The 18,523-nt window shown below is 46.8% G+C and overlaps 1 protein-coding gene across 6 annotated transcripts in view; it reads left to right on the forward strand.

The window, feature by feature from the left end:
* KIF3B (kinesin family member 3B) overlaps positions 1 to 18,523 on the forward strand; it is a 190,136-nt gene that overhangs the window by 96,746 nt on the left and 74,867 nt on the right. For 5 of the 6 annotated variants that reach the window (XR_003858455.1, XM_029614725.1, XM_029614726.1 and 2 more), the window contains 2 exons: positions 7,644 to 7,762; positions 8,390 to 8,503. Coding sequence is in view for 5 of the 6 variants with exons in the window: in XM_029614725.1 (XP_029470585.1) it covers positions 7,644 to 7,762; positions 8,390 to 8,503 (233 nt within the window). In the remaining variant the exon portion in view is untranslated. Of the gene's footprint in view, positions 1 to 7,643; positions 7,763 to 7,878; positions 8,058 to 8,389; positions 8,504 to 18,523 lie in introns of those variants that run through there. The other variant, XM_029614728.1, reaches the window with a different exon arrangement.

Consider the following 18,523-nt stretch of genomic DNA (forward strand, 5'->3'; position numbering starts at 1 on the left):
GCCTCTCCATTCCTGTGATCTACGTTATCTCACCTGGAAAGTGATTTTCCTTTTGGCTATCACTTCAGCTCGCAGGGTTAGTGAGTTACAGGCCCTAGTTACCTATCCGCCTTACACTAAACTCCTGCAGGACCGGGCGGTACTCCGCACTCACCCTAAGTTTTTACCTAAGGTAGTTTTGGAGTTTCACATTAATCAATCCATCATACTACCTACCTTCTTTCCCAGGCCCCATTCCAATCCAGGGGAACAGGCCCTGCATACCCTTGACTGTAAACAGGCTCTAGCTTTCTATCTAGACCGTACAGTTGCCCAAAGGAAGAGCACTCAGTTGTTCGTCTCTTTCCATCCCAACAAATTAGGGCAACCTGTGGGTAAGCAGACTCTCTCCTCCTGGTTGGCGGACTGCATATCTTTTTGCTATCAGCAAGCAGGCATTCCTTTTCAAGACCGTGTTAAAGCACACTCTGTGAGGGCCATGGCGACTTCAGTAGCACACCTACGATCGGTTCTGCTTCCTGACATTTGCAGGGCTGCAACCTGGAGTTCTCTCCATATTTTCGCAGCCCACTATTGCTTGGACAAAGCCGGAAGACAAGATTCCATCTTCGGCCAGTCTGTCCTGCGTAACTTATTTCCAACGTGACGTACCTACACCCTTCCGCCTGCCCGGTGGGGGTTCAGGATGCTCTCTACCAAATTCCACCCCAGTTGTTGTGCCTGTTGCACGACGTTGGGTACATTTGGTGCATGTTCGGACATCCTCAGCTCGGTACTCACCCATATGTGAGGACTACCATCCTGCTTGTCCTGTGAGAAAGCAAATGTTGCTTACCTGTAACAGGTGTTCTCACAGGACAGCAGGATGTTAGTCCTCACGAAACCTGCCCGCCGCCCCGCAGTGTTGGGTTCGTAACGTTTTGTTGTTTTATTTTTTCGGCACTGCCTGTAGCTATCCCATAAGACTGAAGGGAGACCCCTGCTGGCTGCAGGGTTGGTGCCATGCTGGGCATGCCCAGTAGGGGCCAGTCAAAGTTCTGGAAACTTTGATATAAGTTTTCCGTGATTGGGCTCCATCCGGATGATGTCACCCATATGTGAGGACTAACATCCTGCTGTCCTGTGAGAACACCTGTTACAGGTAAGCAACATTTGCTTTCTAAAGAAACCAATGCTAAATCCTAATGAACTGACAAACTACCACCCAATCTCCAACCTACCATTCATATCAAAAGTTCTGGAAAAAATAGTTAACCTTCAGCTAACTGACTACTCAGAAAGTAATAATATTCTTTCCACTTCACAATATGATTTCCGCAAGTTCTTCAATACAGAAACCCTCCTCCTCTCACTCACCGACCACTTACTCAAAGGATTAGACAAAGGCCGCTCATTCATACTTGCACTTCTAGACATATCCTCAGCTTTCGACACCATAAGCCACAACTTACTACTGGATCGGCTGTCTGAAATTGGTATTTCAGGGATTCCTCTCTGTTGGTTCACATCATATCTAAAAAAACAGACAATATAAAGTAAGAATAGGTAACCACAACTCCAATGCAATCAACCTTCTACAAGGAGTTCCCCAAGGCTCCTCCCTATCATCCTCCCTATTCAACATTTACCTTCTACCTCTCTGCCACCTCCTCTCTGAACTCGGTCTCACGCATTACATATGTGCAGATGACGTACAAATCATTATTCCCATCACTGACTCCCTACCCAATGCCATCAAAACATGGGAGACCTCACTCTCCGCCATCAATAACCTCCTCTCTAGTCTCGACCCCGCACTCAACTCTGCAAAAACTGAAATCATGATAACACCGCCACACAATCCCATCATCCCTAATCAACACAACCCCCTCCCACCCTCAATTCCTACCTCACAACAAGTAAGAAATCTAGGCATCATCATTGACGACCAACTCAACCTCAAAAGATTCATCAACAACACCATGAAGGACTGTTACTTCAAGCTACAAACCCTAAAAAAACTAAAACCCCTCCTACATTTCAACGATTTCCGGACAGTACTACAATCTACCATGTTCTCTAAAATAGACTACTGCAACACCCTCCTTCTCTGCCTTCCCAAAAATACCACCTCCCCCCTCCAAATGCTCCAGAATGCAGTTGCACGCATCCTCACCAACACTCGCAGGAATGAACACATCACCTCCATCCTCAAAGAACTACATTGGCTCCCATTCCAACATTGCATACACTACAAAACCCTCACAATAATACACAAAACTTTACATAACCCAGATATGCACTGGTTAAATAACTCTCTCACCTATCGCAGCACCAATAGACCCACCCGATCACGCTACTTAGCAACCCTACACATTCCTGCACCTAAACTTACCCACCACAACGCCAGTAAAGACCGTGTACTATCCATTGCAGGCCCCACACTTTGGAACACTATGCCTATCGACCTACACCAAGAACACTGCCTGCAAAAACTAAAAACTTGGTTTTTCACACAAGCATACTCATGACCCTTATGACCATACCCCCCCGCCTTTAATCACCTTCTACTCCCTCAGCAAATCTGTTCGCACCCACCCCTTCCTCATTCCCCCTACATATTTTAACCCCTCTTATCTCTCAGCATTTTGCCATGCCGAGATGACTACTAAATTTGAAATTTGTCATTGACTATATACCTGATGATCTGCTTAATGTTTTAACTACGCTTAATATGGACTAGTATATTAGTATACATATAATTTGTTTTAATTAATTTTAACTCCGTTCCTTTTGGCTATTTTACTTAGTGTCTTCAAGGCCTTCAATCCTCCTAGATGTAACCATCCCCCTCGTTTGCCACTGTTCTTTATTGTTACACTGTAAAGCTCAGTTGCTGTCGTTATGTTTACCTATAAACCGATATGATGTCTCCAACGAATGTCGGTCTAGAAAAACTTTAAATAAATAAATAAATGAAAATCCCAGCTGGGAGTAAATTAAACCCTTACCTGCTTTTGGCATTTCCAGTGCTATTCTGAATGACAAGTGCTGAAAGTTTAAACTACTCACAGTTTGATTCCAGTGCTTGTTATTCTTAGTTTTTCTTTTATTATAATTGTTTTTTCAGTATTGTTCTCTTTGCTCCATTTTGGTTGTTGTGTAATCTTTTGGAGCAAACTGTTTTATGTTAGTTTGTTTAGTGTTTTTATGATGTTTTTATGATTTGCTAAATTTTGTATGTAGAACTTTTATTTTGTTTTACCACTTGATTAATATATTTGACAGATGAAATATAACATTTTAATAAATGAAATGGTCGCAGATGGTAGCTGGCCATTCCTCACCTTGTACATCCAAGCTTTCTGTTACAATTCCTCCTGTAGCTGTGCCACAGGAGGCCTCTCACCTTTTCTCTGGAGGCCGCACCGAAGCTGGGGCCTTGTCTGGACAGTCTATCCCAGTTTTGCTCCATGGCCTGGGAGGCCTTCGTTGCTATCTGGGCCTGCCTGAGGCCTGCTCTGCTTCCTCCTGGACTCTGATTATGGTTATAGGGCCAGCTGAGTGTGGCCCATCTAAACTCCTCCCAGGGAGTTGCCTGCTTCCTGCACTATAAAAGGACTTCTCTTTCAGTTCTGCTTTGCCTTGCATTGGAGTTACATGCTCCTGGATGTCTTGCCTTCCAGCGCTCCGGCAGGCCTTTGTTCTTCGTTGGAGCTCCATGTCTCGTCTTGATGTCTGTCGCCTGTTCCTGATGTCTGTGATCCAGTCCTGATGTTCCTCGCCTGTTCCTGATGTCCTGTACCTCAGGTTCCTCGTCGCCTCCTTTCCTGGCGTGCCATGTTGTGGTCCGTGACCAGCCCATGGGTAGTGGCTGTGTAGGGCGCTCATGGTACAAGGCCATGTTCACCTGTGCAAGTACAAGCCTCTAGAATACTTCTGCTTCAGTCCTGAGTTGTCTTTGAATCCTTGCTTGCTTTCATCCCAGTCTTCGGAGTTCCTTGCATTGCGTCCGTCCATGTCTAAGACGCTGACTGAACCTGTGCCATTCCAGAGTAGGATGGGCTGTGTAGGGCGTGCCTTGGTACAGGCTTCTACCAAATCTTCGCCATGTTCCAGCTTCAGCTATTCCACACCTCGTCTGGAGCCTGCTTCGCATTTAAGTGTGGTCCGCGACCAGCCCATGGGTAGTGGCTGTGTAGGGCGAGCTGCGTCGCATTCTCAACCCAGTACTTGATCCTGCTTCTGAATACCTTTGCCTGCAGTACCTTGCTTCTGATCCTTTGTCCAAAGTCCTTGCACATGTCTTCGTCTGTGCACCCAAGTGAGTCTTCGTCTGCACCTCCAAGTTCCTCGTCTATATCTAGAGTCTCTATGTTCCAGAGCCTTCGTCTGCCCTCGTCCGTAGTCCAGCCTGCTGCTTCTTGTCATTCCTTGTAGCAGGTCTGAAAAGGCTGGGAACGGTCGGAGGACTGTTCAATAACCAACACCATTGTGTTGGCTCCAGAAGCATGCAGGTCCGGCAGAAGGTCAGGCCGTCCATCTCCACCCATGCGGGGACACGCCTCACCTACCCTCGGTGCTGCCTTGGAGTTCTCTGGGGTCGCGCTGAGGCCCAAGGGCACACAATCCCCTCAAGACGGGATCGCTCTCCTAGCGCTCCCCCTCCGTAACACTTTCTTCTGGCTTTTGCCATTGTCTTATCCACCTGTTTGGCCACCTTAAAATCATCAGATATGATCACCAGCAGACCCCGCTCTTCTTTTGTATTTAGAATTTTACCTCCTATATACTATACAGCTCCCTTGAAATTTTGCAGGCCAAATGCTCAGTTCATTTTTAAATCGCCTATGTGGAACTGTCTCCCCTTGATTCAATACTCTGATCATCCAATAAAAGAAATTGATTAGATTTGTCTGACAGTACCTACCTCAGGTAAAACCATGCTGCCTAAGATCCTCTAATCCACTGGATTCCAGAAACTGCATTATCTTCTTTTCTAGCAGCAATTCCATTAATTTGCTCACCACAAAGTTCCGATTTGGGCTGTAGTTCCCAGCCTCCTCTTTACTTCCATTTTTGTGAAAAAGAACTGCATCTGCCTGACTCCAGTCCTCAGTCTGTCTCCCAACACTAAAGAAGCATTGAGAAGGTCAGTCAACAGAGTTGCCAGAACTTTTCTAAGTTCCCTTAATACCCTTGGATGTATACCATCCAGCTCCAGCATTATATCTATTTTAAGTTAACTTAGTTCCTAACAAACATACTTTTCTAAAAATTAATTGAGGTTCACCTCACTTCCAGTCCTATATGTGTTTCATTTTTAAGTGTGTTTGCTGTTAGCACTTCCACAGTAATACCGAATGGATATATTGTTAAGCAATTTTGTCTTTAAATAATACCGAATGGATATATTTCGTTAGCAATTTTGCTTTATCCTTGTCAAGCTCTACATATTTCTCCCCTTAACCTCTGAGTTTCACAATACCACTTTTTCACTTCCTCTAACAATACAATATCTAAAAAAAAAAAATCTTATCGCTCCCCTATTAAGGTCAGCATCTAAAGAATTGTTAGACACCCTCTGTTAACAAATATCATTTATTTAGAACAAGATCAATGGCATATTTGTTGATGGTCCCAGTAATAAGGAATAGGTTACCAAGAACAAGACTACCTACAATTTAGGAAATTAGTTAATCTATTTTAATTATGTTTTATATTTGTATTGTTTATATATTTGTATGTATGGTATTTTGTAATCCATAATGAACAGAATGAATTTTGCAGAATAGAAGCTATGGGATAGATTTTTAAACCTGCATGACCATGACCATGACCATGACCATGACCGCGTGCTACCCGGTGCGTGCATGTTATAAAATCGGGGGTCGGCGCGTGCCAAAGGGAGCGTACAATTGTGCACCTTGCGTGTGCTGAGCCGTGCTGCCTTCTCTACCCCCTCACCCTACCTTCCATTCCCTTCCCCTACCTTCTTCTTTTTTCTTTTGGTGTTTTAAAACTTACTTCAGCCCTGGGGTTGACGTAAATTGCACGCATTGGCCGACAGCCAGCGTGCAATCCCCGGCACAGTGGCAAATGGCTTTACGCACGTCGCTGGGCCTTTTGAAATAGGCCTGGCACGCATAAACTTTTGAAAATCCGGCCCCATATAAATAAGTAAATAAATAAAGCTCCCCCAGAACTTTACTTAGTGGTCTGTTTTCACAGTGACTAAATTAATCTAAATTATTTCCTTATGTTTCTCTGCCAACCAATGTCAAGTTCCAACTCCCTAATGAACGAGTTAATCTATATGATTAGAATGGAAGGTGGGTTGAAGTTAGGGGTGGGGGAATGAACTAAAGGCAGAAGAAGAAAAAAAATCCTAACAGCAAAGTAGCCCTTTCCCTTCTAAAATTTCTCGCTATAAACTAAGCAGTAATAACTCAGCAAACAGAAAAGAAAAGTAAACAATTACCTCTTCTTCAAAAATAAAAAAACAAAAGCAATGAAGAAAAAAAATCTCTTTTTCAAAATAAGGTCACAGCACTTGAAGCAAGCCAGAAAAATAACATCTATTTATATCAGCTTCTCCAAGGGAGGCAGATCTTTTCTAGCTTGCTGACCAGTTTACAGAAGTCAGGTCCTGATACATTTAACACTAACACAGGTATTGAGCTCCTTTTAACTCCCAAGACTTCAAACAAAACTATTCCTTTGAGCTTCTAAATTTTAAGGCAGAAGAAGAAAAATAACTAACAGCAAAGCAGCCTTTTTCCTTTCTAAAATTCCTTCCTATAAACTGAGAGGTCGATATTCAGCACAACTTAGCCAGATAAGTAAAGACTTATCTTGGTTTTCTGGCGGTGACTGCCATGTTTAGCAATCATGTTTAGCAGCCACCACTTATCCAGATAAGTACCTATCCAACTAAGTGGTGGGTGGGAAATGGGCATTTTGAGGAGGCATCACTTATCTGGTTCACTTAACCGCATAAGTGCTGATATTCGGATTTATCTGGTTAAGTTAACCGGCTAAGTTAGACTTATTCAATAGAAGATCTAAAGTTAGCTGAATAAGACTTAGCAGCTAGCTAGCAATTTTTATGTGGATATGTAGCTTAGCCGTGCTGCTGAAGATCCCTTGTAAGTTAGCCAGATAAGTCTGGCTAACATACCTGGATATTCAGCTTTGAATATCTACCTCTAAGCAGTAATAACCCAGCAAACAGAAAAGCAATGTAAACAATTACCCCTTTTTTAAAAAAAACAAAAACAAAACATAAGCAATGCAGAAATATCCCTTTTCCAAAATAAGGTTACAGCCTTTGAAACAAGCCAGAAAAATTGAACTCTGCTTATAATTGAGTTCCTCCAAGAAAATATATATTTTTGGAGTGGATAATTTGGTCGGTAGATTATTATGCTACCTATCAACTTCTTACTAATTATGTTAGTGAGTTTTCAGAAATGTATTATTATTGGTTTTATTTTATTGTTTTTTTTATGCTATAACGAGCATCAGTGTTTATAAAATATATAATCGTACCTTTGCTTTCTTGCTTGCTGTCTTCCTCTCTTGCTATATTCCCATTGCTTCTTTCTTTATCTAAACCTGCTTTTCCCTCTTCATTTCTTGATGTGTTTTCTTGCTTGTTGCAGCTCTTTTCCAAGTTGCAGGCTGTGAAAGCAGAAATCCAGGACCTACAGGAGGAACACATAAAGGAACGTCAGGAGCTGGAACAAACTCAGAATGAGCTCACCAGGGAACTGAAATTAAAGTGGGTATCAACAGCTTTTGTGGAGGAAAGAATTTAAGAACAACTTTAAATGTGATAAAAGGAATATACAACAAATTTATAATAGGAAATATTTTTTTTATTTTTATTTATTTAAGGATTTTATATACCGACATACACTGTGAGTATCACATCGGTTCATACTGAAACATAAACTTAGCTTATTAGCGCGTTACAGAGAACTCATCAAATATAGGAGAAACAAGAACTAGTTAATAATGCAGATAACAAGAGCAAGTATTAAAATTAAACTGAATAACATATTCTTAGATAACAGCGTTTTTTATAGAACTCTTAACAAGTAAGAATTATTAGAGGTTGGGGAGAAGGGGACAGGGGGGGGGAATAGGGGTACAGCAGGATAATATCGGATAGAAAAGGAGGGGGGGGAATGGATAATGGGGGGTAGTGGGAGGAAAGTCGGAGGGACTGGAAATAGAGGGCAAAGGGGGAGGATTTGCTTGGGAAGGTTTCAGCCTGTGGGGCTGAATGTAAAATAATTTATTATGAATTCATTATGCATGGAAGGACCTTTGTACAGAAAGGTACTCATGGAAAATTGCTAGTTTTGGGAACTGATCTTTGTCTTATTCTGTTTACTGATCCTAGGCACCTGATTATCGAGAACTTTATACCTCTAGAAGAGAAGAACAAAATCATGAACAGATCCTTCTTTGATGAAGAAGAAGACCAGTGGAAACTTCATCCTATAACTCGACTTGAGTGAGTGATACACCTTGAAATATTACTGTAAGCCAGGACACTGCCAGTGGTTCCCCCCTACCTCCCTGTTCAGGCAGAGCCCTGTTTGCAAGGTGCCAATGGCTCTTCTTTTTTTGTTTTGCTATTATCTAATTTCTGTGTGTTTGTCTGCTGCCCATATATAATATCCATAAGTATGTGTTCATGTACATATATGTATTATTTGAATGTATACATATGACCAACGGGTCCATATACTCAGAAGCACCATACATGATCATGGGTGCTTTGGGGGCCAAATACCACACAGCAGATTTCCTCACTGGTCTCCAAAAACTGAGGTAACGCTGCCACCAGCACAAATATATATTGGTATTATTAAATCCTGGCATGGCCAATACTGACATTCAGATTAAACAGCCAAACTATCAAAGGCCAATTTGGATGGTAAAAATATTATTAACCCCTAGTCTGCTACATACGTTTTTTGAGTGGTACTTGAATGGTCACCGTAATGTGTGATGTATGAGTAGTAAATTTGGACGCTTGCAATTGTGAACCAGTGGCTAAGGTCAGGAGGGAAAGGCAAAGGAGAAAGTGAGGTGTACCAGAAGTGATAGGTACTGGCACAACAAGCAGGATCCCACTGCAACTGTTGCAGTCTTAATTGTGAAGATGAGTCAGGAGTGGCCAGGAAAGAATAATAGAAGAAATAAAATGGAAAAATAGGAACATGGAGAGAAAGCTAAGTAGAGAAGTGGAGAGAGAGATTGTGGAAGAAGGAAGGATAATGGGTACAGAGGCAGGAAGGAAATCTAGGAAATGAATCAGGAGGGAGAGTGGGCTATGGTTGATAGAATACTGTTGGGAGGCAAGGAGGAGAAAGGGTTGATCGAGAAATACTGGAAAGAAATAAAGGAGAGAAATTATAAAGATAGAGGAGAGGGGGCTGTGAGATAATGTTTAGATATGGAAAATTGAAAGAACATAAGAACATAAGAAATTGCCATTCTGGGTCAGACCAAGGGTCCATCAAGCCCAGCATCCTGTTTCCAACAGTGGCCAATCCAGGCCATAAGAACCTGGCAAGTACCCAAACACTAAGAAGATCCCATGCTACTGATGCAATTAATAGCAGTGGCTATTCCCTAAGTAAACTTGAATAATAGCCATTAATGGACTTCTCCACCAAGAACTTATCCAAACCTTTTTTGAACCCAGCTACACCAACTGCACTAACCACATCCTCTGGCAACAAATTCCAGAGTTTTATTGTGCGTTGAGTGAAAAAGAATTTTCTCCGATTAGTCTTAAATGTGTTACTTGCTAACTTCATGGAATTCCCCTAGTCCTTCTATTATTCGAAAGTGTAAATAACCGAGTCACATCTACTCGTTCAAGACCTCTCATGATCTTAAAGACCTCTATCATATCCCCCCTCAGCCATCTCTTCTCCAAGCTGAACAGCCCTAACCTCTTTAGTCTTTCCTCATAGGGAAGCTGTTCCATCCCCTTTATCATTTTGGTTGCCCTTCTCTGTACCTTCTCCATCGCAATAGTGGAAAGGTTTTAATATAAATACCACAAACTAAATAAATACATTTTTTTTCACATAGATAAGCAGCTGAATTAGCCATGCTGTATTGGGTACTGTTGCGGCCCCGGTCGCCTCTCTCGCGATCGGAGCCGTGGCTGCTTACCTCCACTCCAGTTCGCGGCCGAAATCGCCAGGTCTCAGGCCTGCTAGGCCGCATGGCTGCGGTGTCTCCACGAGGGAGACACCGCCGAGGCCCGATGCTGGCTCCGCCCCCACACTGCTACGTGCGCGCGAAGGGAGAGGATTTAAAGGTCCAGCACCCGGAAGTGCTGGACAGCCCCCTGGATGATGTCAGACGCCGGCAGAGTACTTAAGCCAGTGTCTGACTCCTGAACATCACCTTGCAACGAGGTCTCTCCTTGGAGTGTCTAGTTGCCGTCCTTGATCCTGCTGTCCGGTCCTGATGCTTCTGCTGTCTGGTCCTGCTGATCCTGCTGTCCGGTCCTGCTGTTCCTGCTGTCCGCTCCTGCTGATCCTACTGTCCGTTCCTGCTGATCCTGCTGTCCGTTCCGGCTGCCCCAGCTGTCCAGTCCTGCTGAGCCTACCATCCGTCTCTACGGTTCCAGCATCTGCTCCAGCTCCGGCTGTTCCTCTCTCTTGGTGTACTCTTGGCTCCTGACTCCGGTTTGCTCCTGACGTGCCTTGCCTGCCGCCTGCCTCGACCCTTGGATCCTCTTCTCGTCTCGTCTCGCTGTTATCTCCTAAGTCTCAGCGGTCCAGATCCCTACGGGCTCCTCCTGGGGGGATCTAGGACTTCCAGGGTGAATCCTTCGCTTCCTCCTCTCATCTGCTGTGATCTCCTAAATCCCAGCGGTCCAGATCCCTACAGGCTCCTCCTGGGGGGATCTAGGATCTCCAGGGTGAAGACGTCTCCGGTGCTTCAGCTTTGGTTCCGCCTTCCGGCCTGTCCACTACAGAACCCCCGGTTCCACCAGGTCGGCCCAAGGATCCACCTCAACCCGCAACAGTTTGCAAGGCCATGGGCCCGACAGACATGCCCGGACTGCAAGCCATTCCTGGGATGGTTAATGACTGCAGCAGTAGCAACACTGCCTAAATGTCCTGGCTGCCACCGTCGAGCACCTGGCCAATCGGCTGGATGCGGCTCCACCAGAACCACCTCCGGTGCCACCTCCAGCTCCTACCATGAATGTAGTGGCCCCCATTCAGCTTCCAGCTCCGACACTGTATGCCGGTGATGCCAAGGCCTGCCGAGGTTTTTTAAACCAATGTTATGTCCGGTTCTCCTTGCTTCCAGCCCAATTCTCATCTGACTCGATGAAAGTAGCCTACATCTTTTCACTGCTTGATGGGAAGGCGTTAGATTGGGCCTCGCCAATGTGGGAACACCAGGATCCCTTACTGCACAACCTCCAGCAATTTGTCCTTAACTTCCAGCAAGTCTTCAACGAACCCGCACATCTGTCCACGGCAACGTCAGAGCTGTTACAGTTAAGACAGGGATCCCGATCTCTGGCAGACTATGCCATCGAATTTTGCACCCTCGCCATGGAAGTGGGTTGGTGCGACGATTGTTTGCGGGGAGTCTTTCTGGAGGGCCTGGCAGGCCGTATCAAAGATGAATTGGCCGCCAGGGACATCCCCGATGACCTTAATGATCTTATTGACATGGCCGGCCGGATTGACCGGCTTCAGCAGCGGGCTAAAGAGGGGCGTCCGCCACGCCGTCCCATATCTCTAGTTCCAGCGTTTTCTAGACACATGGCACCATCCAGCGTTTCAAGAGCGCCCCATGCGGTTTCCTCCTCAGAGGAGCCTATGCAGATAGGTCATACCCCGTTGACTGCTGAGGAGAAGAGGAGACGTCGCATGCTGGGGTTATGCCTTTACTGTGGCGGTAAAGGTCATTTCCTAGCACAGTGCAAGGAACGTCCGGAAAACGCCAGAGCCTAGGAGGTACGGGGGAGCTACTCCTAGGCTGCGCAGGCTCTGCTCCTCAATGTACAGTGCCTGTGTCAATAGAATACCCTGGAGGGTATTTTCACACCTTGGCCTTCATAGACTCGGGAGCGGAGGGGATCTTCATCATAGCAGATTTGGTACAGCAATTACATCTGCCTACCGTACCGCGGAGCCCTCCGCTACGTGTCACGTCTATTCGAGGCACTATGCTTCCTGGAACCATCTCTGAATCCACAAAACCACTGACGCCCCAGACAGGAGTACTGCACTCCGAAGAAATATCCTTCTTGGTGCTGGAGAAAGCAGTGCACCCAGTGGTGCTGGGCCTGCCATGGCTGCAGCAACATTCTCCAGTGATTAAGTGGGGCACTCTACAGCTGGTGCAGTGGATCCCCTTTTGCCTTTCTCACTGCATCAAGTTTCCAAGACCACCCAGGATATCCATGTAAGCACCTCGGTACTACCTCCCGCACCGTACAGAGACTTCGCGGAGGTATTTTCTAAGAAGAAAGCAGAGATTCTTCCACGACATCGACCCTTTGACTGCGCTATAGACCTGCTACCTGGAACCACTCTTCCTCGTGGCAGGGTGTACCCACTATCTCTACCAGATACTCGTGCCATGTCAGAGTATATCACGGAGAATCTTGCTAAAGGGTTCATCCGCCCCTCTCGGTCGCCTGCTGGAGCAGGCTTTTTCTTCGTGGGAAAAAAGGATGGGTCGCTTAGACCGTGCATCGATTACCGAGGCTTAAATGCCATCACCAAATGGGACCGCTACCCGCTTCCGTTGATCCCCGAGCTCCTAGATAGACTACAGGGAGCCAAACTCTTTACGAAACTCGACCTACGGGGGACTTATAATTTAGTTCGCATCCGCCCGGGAGACGAATGGAAGACTGCCTTTAACACCAGAGACAGGTGTTAAAGGCAGTCAGAAACAGCCTGTTTGGGTTATGCAATGCCCCGGCAGTCTTCCAGAATCTCATGAACGAAGTACTGAGGAAGATGCTGAATTCGTACGTCATAGTATATCTGGAAGACGTCCTAATCTACTCTAAAGATCTGGAATCCCACCGACAGCATGTCAAACAAGTGCTGCAAATCCTGAAGAATAACCATTTATACGCGAAGCTCGAAAAATGTATGTTCGAGTGCGAATTGCTTCCGTTCCTGGGATACATAGTGTCATCTACCGGATTTCAGATGGATCCAGAAAAAGTATCGGCAATCACCAAATGGCCTTGCCCCACGGGATTAAAGGCATTACAGTGGTTCCTGGGATTTGCCAACTTTTACAGACATTTCATTCCTCACAATTTGCGTAGAGTGGCACCCCTTACTGCATTGACCCGCAAAGGAGCGGACGCTAAGGTGTGGCCAGAAGCAACCTGTCGGGCCTTCGAAGATTTAAAACAAGCCTTTCTAATGGACACTTGCCTGTACCGTTAACATTGTAAATGAACCCAAGTTCTCAGCTTCCTTGTTTAATGTAATGCCTTTTTAGCGCTGGTTTGTGTTTTAATGTAAACCGAATTGATTTAAACTTGTTACAAGAATATTGGTATATAAGAACCCTAAAATAAATAAAATAAATAAATACCACCCTGATCCTCAGTGCCCCTTTGTGGTAGAGGTCGATGCCTCTAGTCTTGCAGTAGGAGCCATACTCAGCCAGCATTCAACATCAGGTCAATTGCTCCCATGCTCTTATTACCTGAAGAAGTTCTCGCCCGCCGAATGCAATTACAGCATAGGTGATAAGGAGCTTCTGGCAATCAAGTTGGCTTTCGAGGAGTGGAGGCAGTGGCTGGAGGGGGCAATCCACCCAGTTACGGTTTACACAGACCACAAGAACCTCGAGTTCCTGTCTCATGCTCAGCAATTGAATCCTAGACAAGCCAGATGGTCGCTCTTTTTTAACCGTTTTGACGTCACTCTTTGCTATCGTCCAGCTTCAAAAAATGTCCGGGCCGATGCTTTATCTCGGACCTCGGTCTTGGAGGAGGAGGAGGAGAGCCCTCAATACATCCTAGACCCCGCCAAGGTTCGTTTGGCAGCTGTTACTGTCGAGTCCCAAGAAAGGACTGTAGTTCCTAAACGCCTACGAAAGAAAGTGCTAAGCTGGGCCCATGATTCCCTGACCGGCGGGCATGCTGGACAAGACAGGACATTAGAGTTACTGAATCGTTACTACTGGTGGCCCAACTTAAGACGGGATGTTCGAACCTATGTGAGTTCCTGTCCCACATGCTCTAGACAGAAACCGAAAGTTGGGCTCCCCTGGGGCCTATTACAGCCACTTCCAGTCCCCATGGAGCCCTGGACCCCTATAGCCACAGATTTTGTGGTGGATCTACCGGCATCTCTAGGGAAGACCGTGATTTGGGTCACAGTAGATCGCTTCTCTAAAATGGCCCACTTTGTGCCATTACCCAAACTGCCATCCGCTCCAGAACTAGCACAACTGTTTGCGCAACACATCTTCCGTATTCACGGACTTCCACAGGACATGGTGTCGGATCGGGGGCCACAGTTTACAGCCCGGTATTGGAAGGCCTTATGTAGAAGCTTTAGGGTACAGTTCAGCTTTTCCACGGCATTTCATCCTCAGAGCAATGGCCAAACGGAGCATATGAATCGCACTCTGAAGACATTCCTCCGGTCATTTGTGAATGAGAAGCAAGACAATTGGGTGGAATTACTTCCCTGGGCTGAGTTCTCCTATAATAATCAGATTCATTCTGCGACCGGGAGGTCCCCTTTTCAGAATGTTTATGGGAAACAACTTAAGCCACCTCTGCCTTTATCTATACCGGCTTCCTCATCTGCAGCACAGTTATCAGCTCAGCAACTTCAAGGACTTTGGAATTCCATACAAAGCAAACTCATTTCTGCTGGCAGGGCTGCAAAGAGGTTTGCTGACCGGCACCGTAGACCAGCCCCAGTGTTCCTTCCGGGAGACCGCGTCTGGCTCAGCTCGAAAAACATCCATCTGAGACTACCTTCTAAAAGATTAGCACCCAAGTTCTGTGGCCCGTTTCGTGTGGCAGAGCGAATTGGGTTGGTGTCTTATCGACTACGATTGCCTTCCAAATTACGTATTCACAGTGTCTTCCATGTTTCCCTCCTTAAACCAGTGATTCTCTCTCAGTTTCACCGCAAGCCGCCAGAGGCAGCAATGACTCCTACGGCTGAGGACCCCACATATGAAGTGTGCGAGATCCTTGATGTGCGCTTCTTCAATCGTCGATGGTAGTACCTGTTATCCTGGGAGGGTTGCGGAGATGAAGACAACACCTGGGAACCTGCTCGTAACATCTTAGATAAATCCCTCTTACGACAGTTCCATCTGGACCATCCCGGTAAACCGGGCCCTTTCAAGAGGGGACGTAAGGGAGGGGGTACTGTTGCGGCCCTGGTCGCCTCTCTCGCGATCGGGGCCGTGGCCGCTTACCTCCGCTCCGGTTCGCAGCCGAAATCACCGGGTCTCAGGCCTGCTAGGCCGCATGGCTGCGGCGTCTCCATGAGGGAGACGCCGCCGAGGCCCGATGCCGGCTCCGCCCCCACACTGCTTCACGCACGCGAAGGCAGAGGATTTAAAGGTCCAGCACCCGGAAGTGCTGGACAGCCCCCTGGATGATGTCAGACACCGACAGAGTACTTAAGCCGGTGTCTGACTCCTGAACATCGCCTTGCAACGAGGTCTCTCCTTGGAGTGTCTAGTTGCCGTCCTTGATCCTGCTGTCCGTTGCTGCTGATCCTGCTGTCCGTTGCTGCTGATCCTGCTGTCCGTTGCTGCTGATCCTGCTGTCCGTTCCTGCTGATCCTACTGCCCGTTCCTGCTGATCCTGCTATCGGTCCTGCTGTTCCTGCTGTCCATTCCGGCTGCTCCAGCTGTCCGGTCCTGCTGAGCCTACCATCCATCTCTACGGTTACAGCCTCGGCTCCAGCTCCGGCTGTTCCTCTCTCTTGGTATACTCCTGGCTCCTGACTCCAGTTTGCTCCTGACTTGTCTTGCCTGCTGCCTGCCTCAACCCTCGGATCCTCTTCTCGTCTCGTCTCGCTGTTATCTCCTAAGTCCCAGCGGTCCAGATCCCTAAGGGCTCCTCCTGGAGGGATCTAGGACTTCCAGGGTGAATCCTTCGCTTCCTCCTCTCATCTGCTGTGATCTCCTAAGTCCCAGCGGTCCAGATCCCTATGGGCTCCTCCTGGGGAGATCTAGGATCTCCAGGGTGAAGGTCTCCGGTGCTTCAGCTTTGGTTCCGCCTCCCGGCCTGTCCACTACAGAACCCCCGGTTCCACCAGGTCGGCCCAAGGGTGCACCTCAACCCGCAACAGGTACATCCTCCGTGCCACTAGGTGGTGGAGCTCTCAAACTCTAACAAAATCTTTTAGCCAGGTACTCCCTCCCTCCTGTATTTTGACAGGATTACCTCAGGCTCCTCAGTCTGTTTTTTCCGCGCAACGGTGTGCGCAGAGCGCTCTACTTCTCCTCTCTTCATTTAAAATTATTGGGGATATCTCTGTTTGTTCTTCTTCTGTAATGGCTAGGAGGGGATAAAAGAAAAACAACCTCCTAGATGTTTGTAATTTAGTTTGAAAATGGCAATAAAAACCGTTTAAAAAATTATAACGTCTATAAAGATATCTTCAAGAGATAAAGAGGAAAGGAAACAAAGAACAAAAGGTTAAACAAAATCCAAACATTTCTTAGCAGCCTGTCCTCACGAGATCGTTTCAAACATCTCGGGACTCCCCCTCCCGGACATTTATCGCCTCAGCTACCCTCCTTGGTTAACCCCGGTTTACCGGGCGAGCACCGAGTAGAGGCCGGGGGAGGGATAGAATTAAAGACTGAGTTCTGGGCTACCTACCGGTGACTGGAGATGATCCAGGCAGACCTCCCAATTATGAAGCACCAAATCTAGGGTGCGGACACAAGATTAAAGGCCCAAAACCCCCACCAGAGCGCCAACTGTTTGACTCGGACACCGGTAAACCTCAACAAGAGCCAGCACACCGAGGCATCGACGTGGCCGGCGTGCCGATGCGTTGCCAGAGTGCTGAGGTGACGATGCAGGTGCCGGGGCGCTGAAACGTCGACACAACACCGGCGCACTGATGCGTCGACGCAACTGCAGAGATGCAGCCACAGAGATGCCGGCGCATTGACGCAATAGCCAGGGTGCTGGCACATTGACATGGCCGCCGGCGCACCGACTCATTCACGGGGCTGTCGGTGCGCCGACTCATCCACGGGGCCGCTGGCGCGCGGTCTCATCCACGCGGTGGCTGCCGCCAAAGCACCTCACCACAGGCGAGACCGCCACTCCCATTGGTGTGGCAGCTGGAGCGCCGACACATCAATGCGGCAGGCGAAGCGCCGATGCATAGCTATGGCCTTTTACCCACCGCCACATCGACGCGGGCGCTAGGAACCGAGCCTTCAACAGATGCACCAATGCCTCAGTGTAAAAAAAAAGGAAAGAGAGAAAAAGGGCCCACACACAACCAGATTGTGGGCATAAAGCCCACTGAGTGCCGGACTATGAATGCGGGCAGAAGAAGCACCAGAAATTTGATGCAGGTGCCCAGCGTGGCACACACACTTATGCCCAACAAATGCCTGCTAACACCAAGGCGTTGGCAAAAAATATATATAAATAGTAATAATAATAATATATAAGCAGCAAAACCGGCCCCTCAACCCAGTGAAGGCCTACCAATAGGCAATAAAAAAAAAAAAAAAAAGTTCATCCTTGACCACGCATACCACCTATGTAGTTAATATAGGTCGGACAATAACTGTTATAAAAACCAGTCGCATTCCACTTCCATGTACGTGGTTAATGGGCATCTAAGAAATTTGGAGGCTCCTGCTGACCCACTAGCCTACCACAACCCCCAGAGGACAGCATTACAGGAGAATCCCTGAAAGACTCCCTTATTGGTTCCTCCAACATTTTCTATCATCAACTGGTAGTTCGACTAAAAGATTTGTGTTTCTATACTACAGTTCACCTTCCCCCTCACTCCGGGATAGTTGAGTCGACATGCAGGCGTCTCGTGCTCCAGGATCCGTTCCAATACACCACCAACTAAACAGGGTAAAGTCTTTCTTCGGAAAGGCTCACAACCCCCATATTAACCACCAAAATTTGCATTGATACTTGACAGGCTCTGGAACCACAATTTCTAACAAGCCTTGCCTCAATGCCTAAACTTCGAGAAAAGGTGGAAGCATTTTTTTGCATTCCATTTTTTTTTCCGTGACTTGGAAGTCTCTTTTAAGACTTCAACAAATGCCTTGGCAGCCAACTGCCTTCCATGGTTCAGTTCTAGCGCCAAATGAGATGGTGTTTAACGACAACTGGGCATATTACCATCCCGTCCAGACAGTTTATTTGGAGATTAGTTCACTGATATGGCACAAAGCCTCGAGACTAAAACTTGGTATTCCTTTCATACCTTCTCTCAGTGTCCATCTTATCACGACATCAATATTCAGCCTCTGACCT

Source organism: Rhinatrema bivittatum, chromosome 8 (genome assembly GCF_901001135.1).
Source record: "Rhinatrema bivittatum chromosome 8, aRhiBiv1.1, whole genome shotgun sequence".
Lineage (NCBI taxonomy): Eukaryota > Metazoa > Chordata > Amphibia > Gymnophiona > Rhinatrematidae > Rhinatrema > Rhinatrema bivittatum.